Source organism: Tasmannia lanceolata, unplaced genomic scaffold (genome assembly GCF_043159265.1).
Source record: "Tasmannia lanceolata isolate RefF3 unplaced genomic scaffold, GAP_Taslan_0.1 ptg000037l, whole genome shotgun sequence".
Lineage (NCBI taxonomy): Eukaryota > Viridiplantae > Streptophyta > Magnoliopsida > Canellales > Winteraceae > Tasmannia > Tasmannia lanceolata.
In genome coordinates, this window is record NW_027518714.1 from 55890069 (window position 1) to 55910414 (window position 20346).

General features: G+C 39.9%; 1 protein-coding gene across 1 annotated transcript; it reads right to left on the reverse strand.

Annotated features, from left to right (window-relative positions):
• Positions 1–9837: 9837 nt before the first annotated feature.
• Positions 9838–18017, reverse strand: CPL3 (C-terminal domain phosphatase-like 3). The gene is made up of 12 exons (XM_077371221.1): positions 16920–18017; positions 16609–16741; positions 16432–16487; positions 16283–16343; positions 14670–16202; positions 12130–12717; positions 11742–11888; positions 11293–11561; positions 11095–11206; positions 10751–11008; positions 10615–10661; positions 9838–10531 (listed from the first exon to the last, which is right to left on the reverse strand). Exons 1-12 carry the CDS (start codon positions 17564–17566, stop codon positions 10471–10473), a joined length of 3912 nt encoding a protein of 1303 aa, XP_077227336.1. The 5' UTR covers positions 17567–18017; the 3' UTR covers positions 9838–10470.
• Positions 18018–20346: the final 2329 nt, after the last annotated feature.

Genomic DNA, 20346 nt, shown 5'->3' on the forward strand with positions numbered 1-20346 from the left:
AATTAATTACTATTCATTCATCAAGACGATTCAATCAACATAAAGACACTGGATCCTCATTAACGGAAGTAGCTTCAGACCCATCATACCAAGGTTTCTGCCAGGCGGATTTGCAAGAGTCGATCCTTACGAGGAATTCTCCCTCGGTGGTGCAGGTCTTTTTGAAGGTCTATTTCGGATTCCTCTTCTAAAGCTGTCGAGAGAATGGCTTCCCAATGGGTGTAACTGAACACTACCCCAATCAGCTCAATGGGCTAGTTTCAAGTTTGATCAATCAGACGGAAGAGGATACGCCCTTGTAGAAGGTAGTGGGAAATGAATGAATGAATTGACTTTGACTTCGCGTCTGTCCTGCTCTTTCCTTTGCACACGACATCTAGGCATCGGTGCAGTAACAATCTTTTCTTTTCCCTATGCAATTTTAGGTCATGTGGTTGCAAAATTTCAAGTTTTTGACCTCTCAAAATGTGAATGGATGGTGTGTTACTTGTGCAATATACCTTATCCAATCTCATATGTATGGATGATTATGGAATGTAATGAATCTCTCTTTTATGTCACAATGGATTGTTTGATGGTAATACAGGTGTGTATCAATTTGTTGTGCGAGATCACAAAGAACTGGCGCCCACTCATTCATGGAAACAATTAATCCAACAGAGAATTGTTGTCTAGCATGATTGGATGCTGTGAGGAAGTAGGAAATTGATGGCCGGCTTGGGATTCTTTTCTTCCCAGCACTGATGGAATCCCTAGTGCTAAGTTGTTCATCTCTGGCTTGTCTCATGGGTAAGAGCCTATCGTGTGTACTAGCTCAGCCCAACAGAAGGGCCATGATGACACATCAGGTGTCACGCCAAGGTCACATTTGATGTTTTGAGTGATCCTGGGGAAATCTAACCAATCGGTGGAAGTTCGATAAAATGACGTGATATTTGCTAATCAAACTTCGGATGTGGATAATAGGTGTCAAAAGTAATGAGCTTGTTGGGAAGTTTAAATCTATAGCATAGAACCCTAAGTATCATTATGATACCTGATTGTATTAAGGACATTAGTAGGTCAAAACCTTAGCAAGTGATAGAATGGATTGATATGGTTCTAGGCTACATAGATCTAGACTGTACACTACTGAAGGACAAGCCCAATGAAATTATGAAGGATGCTTATGGGGAGTGGGAGTGTTCTAATCATATCGGTCTAGAGCTCTATTTTGACTGCAATCTGGGATGTTTTTTCTGACCCGGCAATGCAGAGGAATTTGTAAATGCAGTTGATGAACATTTTAGATAATCGTTCAGGACACTCGTAAGTACACTTAAGATACGATTAGATAACCGTAAAGTGTGTTGAACAAAGCAGCATATGTGAGCACATTTTTAAAGTTTGGGATTCAAAACCTTGACAATACTCACTTTGCCGCTTTTAGGTCTTTTATCGCAACTTCAAATAGAAAGGTCAGAAGGAACTTTAAAACAGATATGGTGAATCAGTGGGGTCAATTTATAGAGATTAAACTTGGTATCAAGTATCATTCTCGTGTTAGATGGATGATACATGAAGAGTCAATACCTTTATGATGGCTAGAAAAATAAAATAGAACCCTATCTTTGTATATTATGAATCCTACTAAGTGAGTACTCCTAGAAACAATTTATGAATAGATTCACATGTTACTATTTATGTTTTGGATTTTTTACGAGAAAATATATTTGGATTTTTTAGGAGAAAATATATTTGGATTTTTTAAGAGCAGTAAAAGAGTCAAATAAGAGCAGTAAATAATTAAGAGCAGTAAAAAGTTTTTAAGGGTGGTAAATTTGATTTATTTTTATTTTATTTTTTGGCATCAAAACAAACTCGGGATTTTTAAGAGCAATAAAACTTCGGAGCGTAAATCAATTTAGAAGCATAAAAAGTATTTAGAAAGTTAATTAATTTTCCTTTAAAATCATTTTCTTCTCTTCTTTTATATGTTCTGCCTATTCATCCTCTTTCATATCATTGTTTCTGTTTCTCTTCTTGCCCCATTCATATTTTTTATTCATTTTTACAACATAATTAGGTATTTTTTCTAGTACGAAAAACCTCTGTTGTCAATTCACCAAAAAGCAACCCTAACTGGCATTTTCAACAAATTTTAAATTTAAGTGGTAAATTTTTCTAAATAAATAATGCAAATATAGATTAACGAACACAATTGTGAAGGATTCGTTTCTATACACCAAGGACATCTTTAGTTATCATTAGAATCTGTTCTTGTTTGCAGGTAAGGTTATTTCAAGTTAATCTTATAGACAAGAGAAAACGGTTTCTACACACATGTGTAGATAAGTTATCTACACAGTAGCTTAAAATACAGTGGAGGCCCACATTGTTTGGGTGATCCAAACCATTCATTTGATTGGCCCTCACATAGATAGGGTGTCCACAAAAAATCAGCTACATAGGATCATCCTAACCCTTCGAACTATGGAGGCAAAAAATGGACAGATTTGTGAAGGTTTATACACGTCCATTTTGACCTCCACAAATCGTAGGGTTGGGATGATCCTATGGAGCTGATTTTTTATGGACACCCTATCTATGTGATCACCAATCAAATGAATGGTTTGGATCACCCAAACAATATGCCCTCACAATATGCCCTCCACTGTATTTTAAGCTAGTGTGTAGATAGCTTGTCTACACGTGTGTAGAAACCGTTCTCTCACAAGAGAACAAATAGTTTGTAGAAGTATCCATTCAAAGTGTTCAAACGTCTAACTCAAAATTGAAATGCTATTAGAAGCCGAAGGGAAAAGAATTAAAGAGAAAGTAGCCGTTGTGTGCACCAGGTCTCACCTGATCTGCTGTCGCCTCTTTTTCAGTAGCAACTAATGTTTTAAGAACCATAAGAGGCACTTGGTTTTTGATCATCAACATGCCTGCCATCATAACATCATAGTATTTAAGCAATCCATGGCTGCTGAAAATGGGGTCGTTGTACTCATAGTCGCCATATTCCGAGCCACGGTTTTTGCTCAAGATTTCCAGCAAGAAACATCAGTCGCGGATCATGAGTTGTAAGAATCTACTTTTATCGTCGTCTCTCCATTCTTTGTCCAGCAGGTCATATGAATCCATCAACTCTTCTACAATTTCCCCCAATGCCGCCATGTAAACAGTTATTTGATGATTTGTTTTTTTGATGAATCGATTGAGAGCTCTGTACTTGTGTTTTTCCATTGCCCTCAACTTTCTATTACCGTAATGATAAGGACCTAAGGAGATCAACGAACTGCGGCTGGTATGCCTTAATGTTGAGGTCTTTGACGTAAGTTGGTACTCTGTATATCGACTGTTTCTTCCAAGAAATTTGGGTGCCATTTTCCAAAGGCTCCATTAATCCTTCGACCCAGTTCCCTTCTTCACCGATCATGACAATGATCTCAAGTCCCAACTCAACCACTAACCATCAAGTTTTTTGAACGATCTCACAATAGCCGTGGAAGAAATTAATTGAGCCCCTTATTGAGTGTCTACTATTCTTATCGATCTTCAACATTGCTCTTTTTTTATTTATCTATGTTCGGAAATGTGTGGCTGCTCTCACATGCAACAGCCCGTATTTCACCCGAAAAAGCGGGGATCCGCCCCGCCCCGCCCCGTTTGGGGAGGGGATTCCCCGATTTGAAAGGGGAAGGGGAAGGGGAAGGGGATGGAGTTGTCCCCGCCCCGCCCCGCTACGCCCCGCTAATCAATGCCATTTTTTTGTAAATTTTTAAGTGTTTTTTTTAAGGAAAACTACTAGAAACTCTGTGGATCGGCTACAAGATTCCCCCAAACATAAACTTAGCTTGTCTTTTCCTTTTAATTAGCTTCTGAGAGCATTTTGGGAACTATAATAACCTTTTCACAGATGTTGAAATAATAAAGACAAGCTGAGAGCCTGAGATGCTGAGTGTATGCAATTATCAAAAAATCGTAGTGCCAACAGAATTTTAGGGTTGGATTGCAAGTTTTAATTTTCAACAAGAAAAATTTAGCTACTAGAAATTTGTTTCATGTCAGCACTAGACTGAATTGCAGTTAAAAAAATAAGTCATTTGTTGATTTTGTTCTCTTCTCCATTCTCATTTCTCATGCTCATCTGGGGGTTAACATGCTATACAGAATGAACTAATGAACATTATTTTGTGTGTGTGAGCGCCCACTTATGGACTTTTAAAGTTCATTGTGACTACTGAAATAGTTACTTTTTGCACATTGGCTGCCTGTTAATGAAGGTAATCCTGGTGCTCATTTCCTATTTATCATTCCATAATTTATGCAGAAAATTGCTGAAAGATGAGGTCCTGTTGTTATTTATGTTTGTTGTCTCATCCATGCATTTCTGATTTTGTCCATCTGTTTGTTGATCACATGAATAGAATCATAGCATTCATCACAATATTGTCTGTAATGGACGTAGAAGAAAGAAGCTCTGTTTGCTGGTTTGGTTGGGTTCCAAAGAGGGGGCGGGGCGGGGATTTTGTCCCCGAAGGATGCGGGGAGGGGAAGGGGAAGGGGAAGGAGAAGGGGATTAGATATTCCCCGCGGGGAGGGGAGGGGGATTCCCCACCATCCCCGCAGAGGGGAAGGGGAAGGGGAGGGGGAAAATTCCCCGCAGTGGGGAAGGGGAAGGGGAAGGGGACCCCAACATCCGGCCCCGACCCGCCCCGTTGCCGCCCCTATCCGTGAGATGATTATAGGGAAATGTTATCAGCACAAGCATGTTTTGATCTTTGCACGCACATGGTAACTTTTATTATTTAAAGAGCTGTCATGTCATAGGTATTACCATTCCCATCCACCCTTGACAAGCCAGTTAAAAACGAAAAGAGAAGATATGCATTTGTGCAATTATTAAAACATGGTTCTGAACCTCCCTTATTGTCTCTTTCTTAGAGCTGAGGATAGGAATTTCTGACAAAGCATGTAGGGCATCGATCACGAGCTTGACAGTTTATTCAACTCTGGAAAAGCAGCTTGGCAAAAGCGACCCATCCCGGCGGTCGACCCAACCCACCCCCAAATTTGGGGTCACGGGTTGACCCGTCAAAATCGAACCGTGGGTCACCCAAGCAAAAACATGAGTCGGGTCGGGTCGGGTCAACCCGCGGGTTTTCTAGATTTTTTTTAATATTTTTATTTTAAAAGAGGGCATTACTAAGCATGAATACACCCCGTATTTTTCAAAATGGACAGTACGGCCCACACCATAGGATGATCCAAACCGTGCATTTGATTGGCCATGATGTAAATAGGTTGTGCCAAAAAATCATTACCATTGGATGATCCTAACCCTCCGATCTAAAGAGAGACTCACAATATGGAAACTTCTATAGATCGGATGGTTGGGATCATCCTATGGCAACGATTTTTGGGGCACAATGTATTTACGTTGTGGCCCATCAAATGGACAGTTTGGATCATCCTATGGTGTAGGCTGTACCGTCCATTTTGAAAATTAGGGGGTGAAGTCATACATAGAAGGGGATGAATTTATCACCGCCAAAAAAAAAAACACTGTTTTGGCAAAAAATGAGGGTAACCCGCGGGTAGACCCGACGACCTACCCGCACTGGGTATGGGTCACCTGGTTGCTAACTCGTAGGAATGCGGGTCATTTTGACCCGCAACCCGCGTGACCCGCACCCGAGTGACCAACGGGCTAAGCATACACAAAACCTGAAATTGTGTGGGCAAAAATGAAATTTGGAAAGGCTGTGGATATATTATATTCACCCTTTATTACTTGAGACAGCCCCAGTTTTCCCTGTACTGGAAAACTGTTTCTGCGCTCTAGAGCGCAGATAGCTTAGCTGTGCCCGAGTGCAGAAAACAAGGATGGGCCCACATTTTTGGGGATCCAAAGCATTCATTTGATGGGCCCTATAGTAGATTTCCAGCAAGTTTAGGATAGGAATTTCCAGCAAATAACGCATGCAAGGTATCAATCACACGCTTTTTACATTTTATTCCACTTTGGAAAACCACTTTAGCCAGAGGAAAAAAGATAGAATTTAAAGAATAATCTCATCCCACTTCGGTCTAAAAATTGCTCGTGGTTGCGTAAGCTTGTGGTAGTGAATCAGTGATGCAGGAGACTATGGTCATCTTATCAGTGCCCACATGGCATGAATGGACCATCCAAAGAGGGCCCACAAATACCCGTTCCTTATTATTAGAAATTCCTCTCTGTAAGTTTGCTATTATGTGATCTTGTTGAAATAGAAAGTAATTGGTGGATGCCAAACATGAAGAGACAAATGGCTGAATTCCAAATTCCATGTGGATACATTACTATAGGTGAAGGCAAGCTTTATTTCAATCATGAGAAGCTGCTGTCAATTAGCTGATTTTTTGGAGAAGAATACTTACTTTATAGATGGCAAGCTGCTGCCAGATTAGTCTAGTTGTTATTTTTCCTTTTTATTTTACATGTAATTTCTATTATTAGTCAAAAGTTGCTGTTTGCTTAGTTTTCTTTTTTATGAATCGCAAGAGGAAGAAAGGGACGATTGAACATGGGAACGAGATTTTGAACATAGTTTTTGTGAAGAGAGTGCTCTCACATATCCTTGGAGTTTGCACCAAAACGTGGTTTGCTTCTTAGCACCACGATTACTTTTATTTCATATTCACTTTGCGCAAATCTCTTATTGCTACTTGTACGCGGTTCCAACTTTAAGTAGTGTGTGTGTGCGCGATTCCGACTTTAGGTAGTGTGTGTGGGCGTGTGGTGTGAGATGCGCGGGCATGCTAGCCTCCTGGGAGGCAAGAATCGGAAACTCAATTTGAAGGGTCTACAACCGAAACATTTTCATCTCTAGGGATTCGATTTCAGGCGATTGAGAAGAAGAGAGAAACAACTTCCTTGAGCGCCTCTGCCTTTACATGAATGGAAAGGACTTTTTACAATACAAACGCAATCTTAAATGTGGGGATGTCGACGCACACAGAATGTGAACGACAAGTCGGCACGCTCAGAATGTGAATGAATAGTGATTAGAACGTCAATGCGCTCAGAATGCAAAAAACACCGCTGATGCACTCAAAAGGCAAACGACTTTTAGGATCAACAGGCCGTTCAATCTAACTGGCCAACAGAACAACGAAAGCGAGACATCAGTGCAAGGGATAGTTGAATTAAAGAGAAAAACTCACTTGGGAAGATGAATTCATTGCTTAATCTAAAAAGCTACAGCTACGAAAAGTTTTAAAAAAAACCCAGTACACGAAAAGTAAATGATAAAAAGACAAATGCTAAGACATGTTTGATTTTAGTTCTCGGACCTTCTTCTTGGAGACAATCGTCTCATTTTTTAGCTATATTCGGGTATTTCGGTAATGGCTCCCTTTTACCTTAGATTCTTATGGAGGGATCTCCACTCGTAACCGCCTATCTCAGGCTCCACTATTCACACGTCCTCCTTTCTTCCAGGGGGGTTGTCATCCACCTTGCCTCAGGTGACAATGATGCGCCACTTTTTTAACTAGTCCAATTGGGTCATTGTTTCACAACTCGGTCCAGTTTGACTAATCATCCTTTAGGATAGGCATTGGTAGGAGGGGATTTCTATTAATCGCCTAGTTTTGGACTCCATTATTTGTATTTTCCTCGACCCTATCGAGTACGCATGTAACTCTTTTGAATAGGTCCAAAACGATTCATAATCTAGTCTCTTATCTTATGACCGATCATGCCTAGAAATAGGTGGGTTTGCTATGAGGACAAAAAAAAAGAGTAAGACGACCGGTAGCCTATTTGGCCTTTCAGAAGCATGGTTTTAAATTTCGGATTTCGGTCAGGACCAAAACCGAAATTTACCAAATTTCAGATTTCAGTTGAATTTTTGGAAATTTCGGTGAAATTTTTGATAAAATATTAATTTTTTATTGCTTTACAGATTTTCAGCCGAAATTACTGAAATTTCGGCCAAAATTTCAGCCCCAAAAGCTGACATTTCGAGCGCCTTTACCGAATTTCTGCCAAAATTTCCATTTCAGTGAGGACCGAAATTTAAATCCTCGTTCAGAAGTAAACATTAAGACGAGACTTCTGTGGATGTGTCTACATAGGTTTCATTTCCCCAAAAAAAAAAAATCCAGGTCACTTTCATGGTAGAAATTTCGTACATAATGTTTGACCTTCCAAGAAGATTCCTGTGAAAAAAAAACCGCAGAAATTTCAGTCATTTGGTTTACCTGAATATAGAATTTTTATGGGTCAAAGTTTGTAAATTATACTTGACTTGGTCGCTTAGCCATCATTCTGGCGTTCCTTCCACACTGTATTTTGATGAGGGCACTCTCACTTTATTAAAAGTACGGTATGGCCCGCTCCATAGGATGATCCAAACCGTCCATTAGATGGGCCACAGCCTAAATAGGTTGTGCCCCAAAAATCATTTCCATAGGTTGATCCTAACCCTCCGATCTGAATGTTAGAAAGTTGATCCTAACCCTCTATAAATCGGAGGGTTAGAATCAACCTATGGAAATGATTTTTAGGGCACAAGCTATTTAGGCTGTAGCCCATCTAATGGACGGTTTGGATCATCATATGGGGGGGCCATACAGTATTTTTAATAAAGTGAGGAGTGCCCTCATCAAATCAAAATACAGTAGTGCTGAAAACATTTCCCTCCAATTTTTCTCGTTTTTACAAAATACCGGGTGAACCCTCTATTTTCGTACTCTTTTGTAAAACTCAAAGGAATTTTTCGAGCAAAATTTCTTGGTGAGTTAGGGCATGTTAGGCAACACTTCTCATTCTCGCCTAAAGAATAGGGCCGAAACGGAGTGATGAGAAACTTTAGAAACGGTTATTTATCACTTCAAAGAATCCTATTTTTTAGTCGAAAAAGTAGGAGAAATTTTGGAAATGGACCGTAGCAGGTCACGCAGCCGAACAAGATTTTTGAGATTTTTTTGGCTTTCCACCCCTAAAAAGGGAGGAAATCCCATAAAAGAATAGTTGTCAAAAACACCGTTAATTGCAAAGGTGGAAGTGAAATAGTGTGATGTTTTTCTTGTTCTTTTCAAATTTAAATACGTTTGGGGTCTTCAAATCCCACCTGTTCAAGGGAAATTATCAGAACAAACTGACGTTCAAACAGGAGCAAAATTAGACCATTTCTTTTGTAAACCTCCTTGGAATTTTTCGACCAAAATTAGACCATTTCTTTTGTAAACCTCCATGGAATTTTTCGAGCAAAATTTCTAGGCGCTTTAACTGCAAAGGTGGAAGTGAAATAGTGTGACGTTTTCCGCGTTCTTTCCAAATACGTTTGGGAGTTTGGGGTCTTTAAATCCCACCCGTTCAAAGGAAATTGACAGAACAAACTGTTCCTTCCTGCATATAATTAGACCTTTTTTTTTCTAAACAGTTGTGGGTTTCCCAGACTGGAAAGAAGAAATTAAAGTTCACAAATCTCCTAACAAAATTAGAATGACCAATATGCAGTTTTGCTGTTGCTGCTGCAAACCCAAACCATTCATTAGTTGGAAAACACCATCTACATAGGATAATCCTGGCCCTCAGATTAGTAAAGGTTTCTATATTGAGCAATCTCTGATAAGGGGCTAGGATCATCATATGGAGATGAATTTTGGGTCAGCCTATTTGCGATAGGCTCATCAAATGAATGGTTTGGATCTGTGAAAAAGGTGGGCCCCACCATACTTTCAAAAATTCATGCAGGTTGACATCATATAAGAACTTTATAAGAAACAAATATACCTTAAGGAGATGGGCAAGTTCTTGGGAAGAACCATCAACGGTTCTCCTTGCCCCATGTGGACTCCATCTACTAAAACACTTTGGATTGTATTCATCTTCCTTTTTTTCACTTTCGATTTTATCTTCACTTACAAAAAAAAAAAAACAAATTGAATACAATTTCATTGAAAGCCTTCGAGTTTTTTTCCTTTTACTTAAAAACTCTCAGATGGATATTCTCATTCTACTTCAGCTGTTATTCACCCTTTCGAATATATTCAAACCTTACATTTTTTGGGTTGCTTTTTTTTTCCTATGTAATAACTCATTCTCTGCAAATATTATAACAGTTTATAAATTTAAACTTTGAGGCTTTTTAACCCTGTTGAAAGATTCTTCCAACCCCGACACCCCCTCTTCAAGGTCTCTCTCTCTCTCTCTTCTTTCTCTCCTCTCTCCTCAAATTACCTCTCCAAATCATATGATTTAACCAGGAGAGGGGCAAAACCTGCTCCAGGTGTTCTCATAGGAATCCATCTTTCTCGTTGGGCTGAGCATGAAAAAAGCAGCAGACAAACAAGGCCGGAGATTGGCAAGGACTGAGGCTATGCTGCAGATTTAAGCTTTTCAATCCTATCCAATCCCCACCCAGTTCATCTTTTCTCAGTTAATCCGAGTTGCGGGGTCATCATTTTTTAGTTTGTGAGGACCAAAATAGGTTATTATTTAACGGCAAAGTCGCGCTCATTCACCCTCCGATACAACAGAGCTGAAGCTTCCACCCTGTTAAAACAAAAGAGATGTTCTGCTTCATGAATAAACAGTATCTATTAGAATGAATTTAAGAATGTGTAAATGATTCTTACCAGCCAGGATGTACGACGAATTTTCCTGTGGATAGAGCCCAATTCACCTGAATCCAGCAATAACAAAGAAATTTAGTGCTTAGAAGTTAGAAGATGAATGTGAAGGAATTCTATTTGGTAGAGGCGATGTGAATACCTTGTCGGTTCCAAGAGAATTAGCGACTACATGAGTAACCTGATCGTCTAACTGATTGGTGCAAATTGCACCGAATTGCTCAGCGGTTTGCCATAGGGGATGTAGATGAGGGTTGGCTTCTCCCACCGGGAAAATCCGACTAAAAACTATTCGGCATCCAGATAGAATCTTTCTCTGCTCAGAGGCGAGGATGTTTCTAACATCAACATCGTTTAAAGATCGGTGCGAGAAAAAGATCTGGTGTAATTTCTCAATAACCTGTTTTAGGGGCAGAAAACAATATTAGAAGCTGATAATTTAGTGGGCTTGTTTAAAGAGGATCTATATTAAAAACAGATTCGTACAGCCAAAGAGGATGCTAGGGTCCCATCTTCTGGCCTCTCATCGTGATCAATTTCAAGTAATGAAGGCCCAGGAAGCCCAAACTGTCGTCTACTACAGGGAAAGTAAGTGTACCTGCAGCAGATCATTCATGAAAATTTGAAGGTCGCAAGAGTTTTACTGGGTACTAAAGAAGTGAAGATGTTTAGTGTTGGGAGCACCTCTCTACAACTATCAAGTTGTGTTTGTTATGTGGCCAGACCCGAACAGAATCATCTATAATCACCACAGCTGATTCCATACCCAAAACCCCTTCTAAATCTTTGCTTTTGGGCACCCTTTCATCACCATCAAAGGGATCACCATCGTCTCCTCTCGAAATTACTCGCCCCGCAAACAAGGCTCCAGTGGGATCGAGCACTTTTGCCATCTCAGTAGCATATAACTTGTTCCCCATTGTGTAGAGATGCAGTTCATAAAGCTTACTAGCCTACAACAGCAGAAAGAGATGAGATGTTCAGAAAACTGAAAGAATGACCAGCATTTTTGTGTAACAATTATTGCATGTAACATGCATGATCATGATCGATAGTACAATCACTGGTCAATAGATCCATGCTCTTTTGGGCATTTGAAAACTTAAAAGAGACTTTCTTACGAAAAAATCTACCTTCTCAAGAAAATTCCAAACTCCTGGCCGTAATTTAGTCCACATTCCCATATGTGTAAAGCGGAATAGATGCCTGTGTGATTTCTCTCGATCTTGTTCTTCCTTCTTCCTCAAGATCTCCGCGTGAACGTGATCTACTTCTACGAACTAAACAAGGCAGGATGATACAAATGAATGAATTTAATGTATGGTGCAGACACTAAGGCCCTGTTCGTTTCAGATTATGACAACCGATTGACAGCCCTAAACCTATTATTGGAGTAAAATTTAAATGTAATTTTGAGTCCAATAATAGGTTTTGGACTTGCGATTGGCTATCATAATCTGAAACGAACAGTGCCTAATTTGTAAATTACTTGTAATTGTTTATTTTAAATAGAACATATACCTTGGCTGAATTAAGAAGAGTGTGATCCAAATCCAAGACAAGGCAGAGCTTCCTGGAAGCAAACATTTTGTTCTGCTCCTCTATCCTTCTTGCCCTCTCTCTTTGGATAGCAGCTTTCTGCTGGTCATCATAGCCTTCAAATAGATGCTCTAAATCATCTCCCCATGGGTTCTGTTGTTGTGAGGGAGCCATAGTGCCTTCTTCGCAGGTCAAAACAGTCCCAATTTGTGGAGCATTTGGATCAATAACAACCCTAGAATCAGTCGTGCTCAGTACTGGTTGGGATACATTTTGGATCACTTGTGAAGAAGAGAAAAGATCAGCAATATTCTTGAGATTTTTAGTGAACTGTGGGGCAATATCGGGCAAGGGGGCGGATTGTAAAGGCAAACAACTCATCACTGCCAAATCGTTTTGTTCTCGGACTTTTAAATTGTCCTTGCTACCCTGAACACTTGATGAAAGGGCTCCATTTGATTTGAACTGATCAGATACCGTGCTCTCACATTTTTGAGCAATATTATTGTGTAGAATACGACGAGGGTCACGTGGTTTCATGCGAACTCTCCCCCGTTCACTCTGAGTATTCTGTGGGTAAGTAGAAAAAATGTTTTGTGTATAAGTATAAAAATGTGATAAATAATCACATCATTAAACTGTGAAACTGATAAGAAATAGGCCCTTGCCAAATTTCCAAGAGATGTAGCACAAGCATAATTTCTTTGTCAAGATGTTTACAACATGGGCATTGAAAACTATGACATTATTAATACCCATCTGTGCTGAGAGTTTTACATCATAGGCATCACAACTATTGACATTATAAATATCCGTGTCCATAATAATAAAGTTCTGCAAACTACGTTCAAAACAAAAACTACACAACAAGCAGAGATTGCCCTATACACAAATCTGAATGAACTGACACCATCCTTAGCTAAATAAATTGATAGATCATTATTCAGTAGTCTCATGGAAAAAATGAGCAAATAAAAAGACTGTAAAGAAAGTTGATTTGATCAGACAGTTAAAGAAATAACCCGACATTCAATAAACCTGAGAAGATCATTTTTCTTCAGATAAAACCTCCTAATTCCATCTGACCAGACAAGCAAGATGTAAGCATACAATACTGACGATATCCCCAAGAATGCATTGAGGTTAGAATTTTATAGCAATATTGTGAAACAAACATAAATGTTTTTTACTCATTAGTCCTTCCAGAAGCATGTAATTGGGCTGGATATGCTTTTGAAAGCAACAAAATGATCCAAAATGCCAGTTTCTAGATGCAGGAGCAACAAGGAAAACCAGTGTTTAAAAATGCGGATACAGGGCGGAACACGGCTGAAGAAAATCCTAGTCGATTTGGCACGATGCAGTCGAGTACTCGGTTGACGAAGTCATATGTCAGGAGAGTCAAAGGAGTTTTTATTGACTCTGTAAGGCAAAAAACAGAACACGGCGAACGTCAAAGGGAGTCACTCGGGAGAGTCCACAATGATGCGGGGGAGTTTTATAACTATGAAGAAAACAAGGGCAAGATGTAATTTTTTTATCTACGAGAAAAAGGAAAACAACTTGTACTTGGGAGAAAGGGAAGGAAATAAAAGTTGTTCACACTTGTTTTTTAATTTAGAATTGGTCACGAAAGACTGAGTTGCCGATTGATAACCTGGTCAAACAAGGTCAAAGGAGTAATGCCACAGCTATCATTTTCTAGAAGATGGGGGCAACAGTCATCTTGAAACAATGGAACATGTGAAGATTGGAGCTTGAAGTGGAGGATTATTAGGAGTTCCCTCTCTCAGAACATAGGACAGTGGAGAGCCGTTACTGATGAAAAACTATAAAAAGAAAAGACTGCCTCAGAGGAAGAGGTCCCAGAACCAACACAAAACATGTCTTAGCATTTATCAGTTATCGTTTACTTTTTCTGCAGTGTTATTTACTTTTTGTAGTTGTAGCTTGTCCAATTGAATTGACAAAACATGTATCAGGTGAGCATTTCTCTTTAATTCCCTATTCATCACATTGGCATTTGTTCATGTTGTTTTATTAGTAGGTTAATTGGATATCCTGTCGATCATGAGAGTCGTTTACATTCTACGTGAATCAACAACGCCGTTTGCATTTTGAGCGCATCGGCGTTCAGAGCGAGTCGTTCACATTATGCATGTGTCAACGTGTCGTTCACATTCTGCGTGTGTCAACATCCAAATTTGGCGCCGTGTCATTCGGAAAAAAGTCATTTCCATCTATGTAAAGGCATTAAAGCCCAAGGAAGAAGTGGCGTTCCCATATTCTCAATCGCCTGAAATCCAATGCTTGGAGACGAAAAATTCGGTCATCGAGTCCTCGAATTGAATTTCGGTGAGTTTTCTAAGACCGGTACGCCCGCGCATTCATCACAGACCACACACAAACAAGTCGCGTTGACTGATCACGCCGACGATCCTCGACCGATAACGAAAGCTAAGTACATGCACTTTAATAGAACTACAAAAATCAACATTCGGAACATGCATGAAAGGGCTCACCGTTGAAGCTGTTTGGACTGATGTCTGAGGATTTCCTGCTGGTCTTTGCTCTAGTTCTGAGGGCTTTGAAGAAGCAACATTTCCTGAGGAAACTGATCCAGATAATATGTTCGAACTGGAAGGGGGCAGGAGTTGTTGAGCCATATCGGCAGGATTTTGCCGAGCTTCTGATGCTAATCTCTGTTGCTCCATAATCAGATGCATAAGTATGGTTGGGTTTACAGCAATGTCCTTCAATAAAGAAGGCAACGAAACCGCAGGCCCAGTACCTGCTGCCACTGGCATATGCATGCTTCCACCATTTGACACTCTAAAGTTAGCACTAGTATCCAATCTTTTCTCAGAAACAACTTCTCCATTTTCCAATTTTTGGGTATCAATTTCCATGTTTTCTGCTATTCGGTCCTTATTGGGTGGTTGAGGTCCGGGGATACTGCTGTCCTCTAACCGCCCGCCCTTTCCTGATATCAATGGCAGATCTCTAGAAACTCTAGCATCTGTTAACCCATTTTTTTGCCTTTTCAAGGTGGGATCATCAAGCCCAGTCTCTTCAACCCTGTGCTTCCTAGAATTCGTCATTCCCCCGACAAAGAGAGGGCGTTTGTTGACGTCATAAGCACCCAGGTCAGAGTTGGCAAACCTAAGCCTTGGATCTCTACTCTTTGTTGAAGCTTTCAAAATAGAATTCGGTGTCGTACTCAACTGCGCAACTGTTTTACCAGCTACCTGACCTGGTCCAATCAGGCCATCCATATGGACACTAGTAGATACAGAAGGCTGAAATAGAATGGATGAATTCACTGTTCCAACATTACCAACAGCAGAAGAACTAGAAACTTCTTCATGAGAATCCCCATCCTCATTTTCACCCTCCTCTGATGGAGTTGGGCTTGGTAGTCTGTAACTCGAAAGAAACGAAGATCGACCAAATTTCTGCTGATAGCTGGAAACAGCTTTGAGGGCATCCGTTACATAGGGATGCAATACAGCATCATCAGTTTCTTCTAGCCTGCCAGTGGCTACATGAGCTCTAACCACCCCATCTCCAGCAGCCTGTGGTTTAAGTGCAAGCCTAGATGGTGGGTTCTCACGTGTGGGCGAAGGAAGGCTTCCTTCATCTGTTACATAGGGATGCAATGCAGCATCATTAGTTTCTTCTAGCCTGCCAGTGGCTACATGGGTTCTATCCACCCCATCTCCAGCAGCCTGTGGTTTACGTGCAAGCAAAGATGATGGGTTCTCACGTGTGGGCGAAGGAAGGCTACCTTCATCATGATCTGCATGAAGATCAAGCAATGGACCAAAGTCTCCCCTGCCTTTCGAGCTGAAGGATAGTTCTATTTTTAATGCCTCTGAACCATTTTTTATATATTTTGCAGCACCAGAGTCAACTGGCACTGGCTCTGAATAATTCTGTGTTGTAATCAAACCATTACCAGAATTCTCATCCAAAATGACATACTCACTGGAATTAGCTCCAACAGTGGCATATATCTCTTTATCTTTTTCCACACCACCTATCATGGTCTCAATCTGTTATAGGAAAACAGCCAATTAATCCACACAATTCAAAAAACATTCCATCAATTTACTCAACTAAAATAAAATCAGACCTCTTTCATTTGCTCAGGCGAAAAAATAGCAGGATCCTGGCTCTTTACATGAGAGAGCAACCTGCAATAGCAGATGGCAAATAAGGAATAACTCATCAAACTGAGGCAATAGAATTCATAAATAACAATGTGACAAGCTAAAAACAAACCTCAATAGCGTGTCCTTATCATGTTCTCGTTGCTTTGAGCTTGCATCACAAAACACCTACAACAAAACCCGTTTAAGCATTTACACCAGAACTGGAAAAACAACATTCAAAATTCTTAACATTGAAAGTTAGGTTTGAAATGCATAATAAATTCTTAAATATTTTAGCTTATCTTACCGAATGAACAGTTTGAATCCCTGTAAATGTCTGCTCAACCAGAGCATCTACAGCCCGAATACGATTCTCCAAAATCATTAGCTGCACATTCTCCATTGATGTCTGAATTCGGGAACAAACGTCGTGAAAGGATCTACAACAAATAAACCGAAAAAGTCAACAGGATTGATCACTCCACCAATAATTCAAAACTACTTTTGTTTTGTTATCATCAAAACAAAAGTGAGGTTCAAGATCAGGCCATTTTCGTTATGGTTCAAGAACCCACAACAGAATAACCCAATATCTGAATTAAGCAATCACAAACTTACTTCTCCGCTTCTTTCTCAGTTACAGTCTTTAAAACTTCAGTAATGGAGTTTACTCGCTTCTCAAATTCCTCCTCATTCGATTTAATCGGAGGCAAATCATCTTGTACAGTTATAACTTCTTCTTTAGAAGTTTCAACTAGTTCATCATCCAAATCAATCTCCCCTTCCTCCAATTCCCCCTTTTCAACTACACCAACACCCTCAACTTTATCATCAAGCTCATCGCCACTATCATCAATCAATACAGGACATATCTCCTTCACATTCAAACCCTTCTTACTATCATCTCTACTATTTACCAAAACACTCTTCGATGAATTAGATCTCTCTTCAGATCCAAAATCCCTCCTCACCAAAATATCAGACAAAGGCTTATTCTGCACAGCTTGTGCCCATGCAAGATTATACAGATCAGGCGTATAATGCGGGAACTGTACCCAAACCCTAGAATTCCCACCTTTCGATCTGGAAACCCTATCATCCTTTTTAAAATCACACTCACTAATCTCCACAACTGAAGACGCTGAATCATCTGAGATCTCCCCCTCCTCAATATCCTCAATCAGAGATCCGTTATTCGCCATCCGATTTAGGGTTTTCGCCTCGTTAGGGTTTGAAAAAAAGCGATTAGATTCTGCTACGAGCATAAGTTCAACTTCTACACTTTTAGAACCTAAAAAAATCTTAAGGATCTCACGCAAGGATCCGTAATAGATCAGAAATCTTTCGTTAAAGTAGGGTTTAATCAGGGATCTAGGTCAAACAATATATAATATAGTCAGAAATCGTTGATCTGAATAATATCAGACAATTTCGAACCTAAAAACTTAAGATTTTGTGAAAATATCGTTAATATGTCACAAATCCGCCATTAAAAAGGTTCCTTCATAGATCTGAAAGGTATTATAAGCGATTTTATTTGCAGAAACCACCGATTTCAGAAAGACTAGGCTCCTTTTGAAGGTCTTTCTGCAAAGAATCGATTGTGAGGATTAAATAGCAGAGAAAAACTCTTTTTTATGAGAAAAATCAGCAGAGAGACGGGCTGAGATGGAACTCGAATGAGGAGATTGAAAAAAAACAAGATGAAGAACATAAAAAAGGGAAAGGCAGAGAGACCTACATATGTAGAAAGAAAAATAGAGAGAAATTATAAATTAATTAAAGGTAGATCTAAGGTCCGATTAAATTGAATCTTGACCGTACACGTCAGCGATTCATGAGAGGGGTGGAGATTTGGTTAGTATTGGAAGGGTCTCTCTTGTTCCTCAGTCTAATTCGGAGTCAAGAGTCCGTTTTTTGGTTTCTTTTGGTCATGATATTTTCAGCCCCTCTGCAGCACTCATTCGCCCCCCTGATAACGTGAACAGAGGGCAATTTTAACGCTTTTTGACGTCAAATCATGTTACAAGTGGGGCGAATGCGTACTGCAGCGGGGTGAAAATATCATCGCCCTTCTTTTTCTCAAGCATTCGTCTAAGTTGGTGTGAAAGTACTAAAATACCTCCGGACGTGTAAAACACGTATCCTAACAACTTTTGACGTACGGGCAACGTGGAACTTAATTGCAGATCGCATCATCCAGACGATGGGACCCACAAGATAGACGATCCAGATTGATTCCATTCAGATGGGCCCAAATCAAGCTCCGCCTAGTGGATTGTGGAATGCTTCAGAACAGGACCTCATGAGGTCCTACCTTTGATTGATCAAAATCGGTCATTTAATAGCCCTTGCTTTTGATATCGTAAGATTATGATTTTTGGGCCTTTAGAGATCCAAAGCAAGACCTATCAAATGAACGGTTCGGATTAATCAAAGGTGGGACCCATTATGTCATATCCACTCTTCTATTTTCGATATGAATCGAAGAATACGAAAAGAAGGCTTGGTCAACTGGAATGTGTATTCTCCATAATTGAGATCTTCCAAGTGAGAAGATCCATTGATCTAAGACGAAGAGAAAAGAGCGTTGTATTGGGCCAGACTTGTGAGTTGTGATTGCCAACTAAGGGTGTCAATTTTGGCTCGGGCTCGGAAGCTCGCTCGAGCTCGGCCCGAATCCTTAACAAGCTGAGCCGAGCCCGATTTAGGCCAGGCTCGGCTCGTTAAGAATTTAATATATTTAAATATATATATTATATATTAATATATACACTAAAAGGGTTGTCCAGGGAGTGAAAGGGCGAGGCAAAATATGTCACTTCATTTTAGGAACCCCATTTGTTACTTGGACCACCCCCATAGTGTAAAAAAAGTAGTGAAATTACACTATATAGGGCTGTCCAGGGAAGATGAGGGGTGTGAACTTAATATAACCCAAGCTCGGTAAGGCTTGCGAGCCTGGCCGAGCTGAGCCGAGCTTAACGAGCCGAGCCTGGCCAAGCTCGGCTCGTTTACACCCCTATTGCCAACAATATTAATGGAGTTGATTAAGTACATGTCGTAGTGGCTCCATATCATAAGGTGATTGTTTACCTCTGCCAAAATAATTATTGTTTAAAATGTTACGATTACTTTTTGTGAAAAAGTATAAAAATCCCAATTCTAAGATTCCATGAAAAACTATTCCATGGAATACTAACGGGTCCAATTGCGGGATGTGGGCGGGGAGGGAGACTTGAGAGGAATGGCAGTGATTGCCCCGAAAAACAAGTAAAAAAAAATCCAATTCCAAGTGGGTGTATTATTTTTCACTGTTTTTTAGGGATTTCTCAAAGTCATTCTACTTGTGCCTTCTCAATTCTTTATACCCCTCTTCTCAACACATCATTAACAATTAGACACACAAATATTCAATGGAATAACTTATATGGTTGCCAAACATAGCGTAAGTCTAATATGGATCTCTCTCGTTGAAGATTGAATTATCTAACCCCCTATCCAGCTTCAATACAACATGGCACACTATAAAATTTTTATTTTCGGCTAAATAATGGACTGTGGTGTTGGCCACGAAATCCTGTCAATTGGCATTCAGAGCCATTATAGCCAGAGTTCAAATGGAGCTTTCTGGTTGGACGTTGAGAGATCATCTTAGATTCATGATCTTATTTTTATCTGGGTTCTGAGTTATAAGTTCTGACCATTCCCCTTCTTAATTTTGGGTTCATGATTTGTATCCTACCCTCTCCTACCACTTTTTATTCTATATCTAGGTGAATACTTTCCCAGAAAATCCTACCAAATACTTTGCCACAATTTGCCTCCTTCAACGCCAAACAAATGTGGAAAGAAAATTCTTTAAAATCTTTCCTTTAATGCGAACATATCTTAGAGTAAGTATTGAAACATATTCCAACCCTGTGCATTGCATGGTTAAGAAAATTAGATTGTCTAGAAAACTACAGCTGCCTAAAAGGGAAAGTAGGCATGCTCATATTTAATAATGCTCCCTCCATTGAGGACTTTGTCTAGGATTTGACTT

What these genes read in the sequence shown, in the direction of transcription:
- CPL3 (XM_077371221.1), bottom strand. Translation starts at nt 17,566, where the DNA reads ATGCTCGTAGCAGAATCTAATCGCTTTTTTTCAAACCCTAACGAGGCG. An exon ending in TTTGGAATTTTCTTGAGAAG is followed by an intron (nt 11,562 to 11,741) that starts GTAGATTTTTTC and finishes CTGCTGTTGTAG; the next exon opens with GCTAGTAAGCTTTATGAACT. An exon ending in AACTTGATAGTTGTAGAGAG is followed by an intron (nt 11,207 to 11,292) that starts GTGCTCCCAACA and finishes GATCTGCTGCAG; the next exon opens with GTACACTTACTTTCCCTGTA.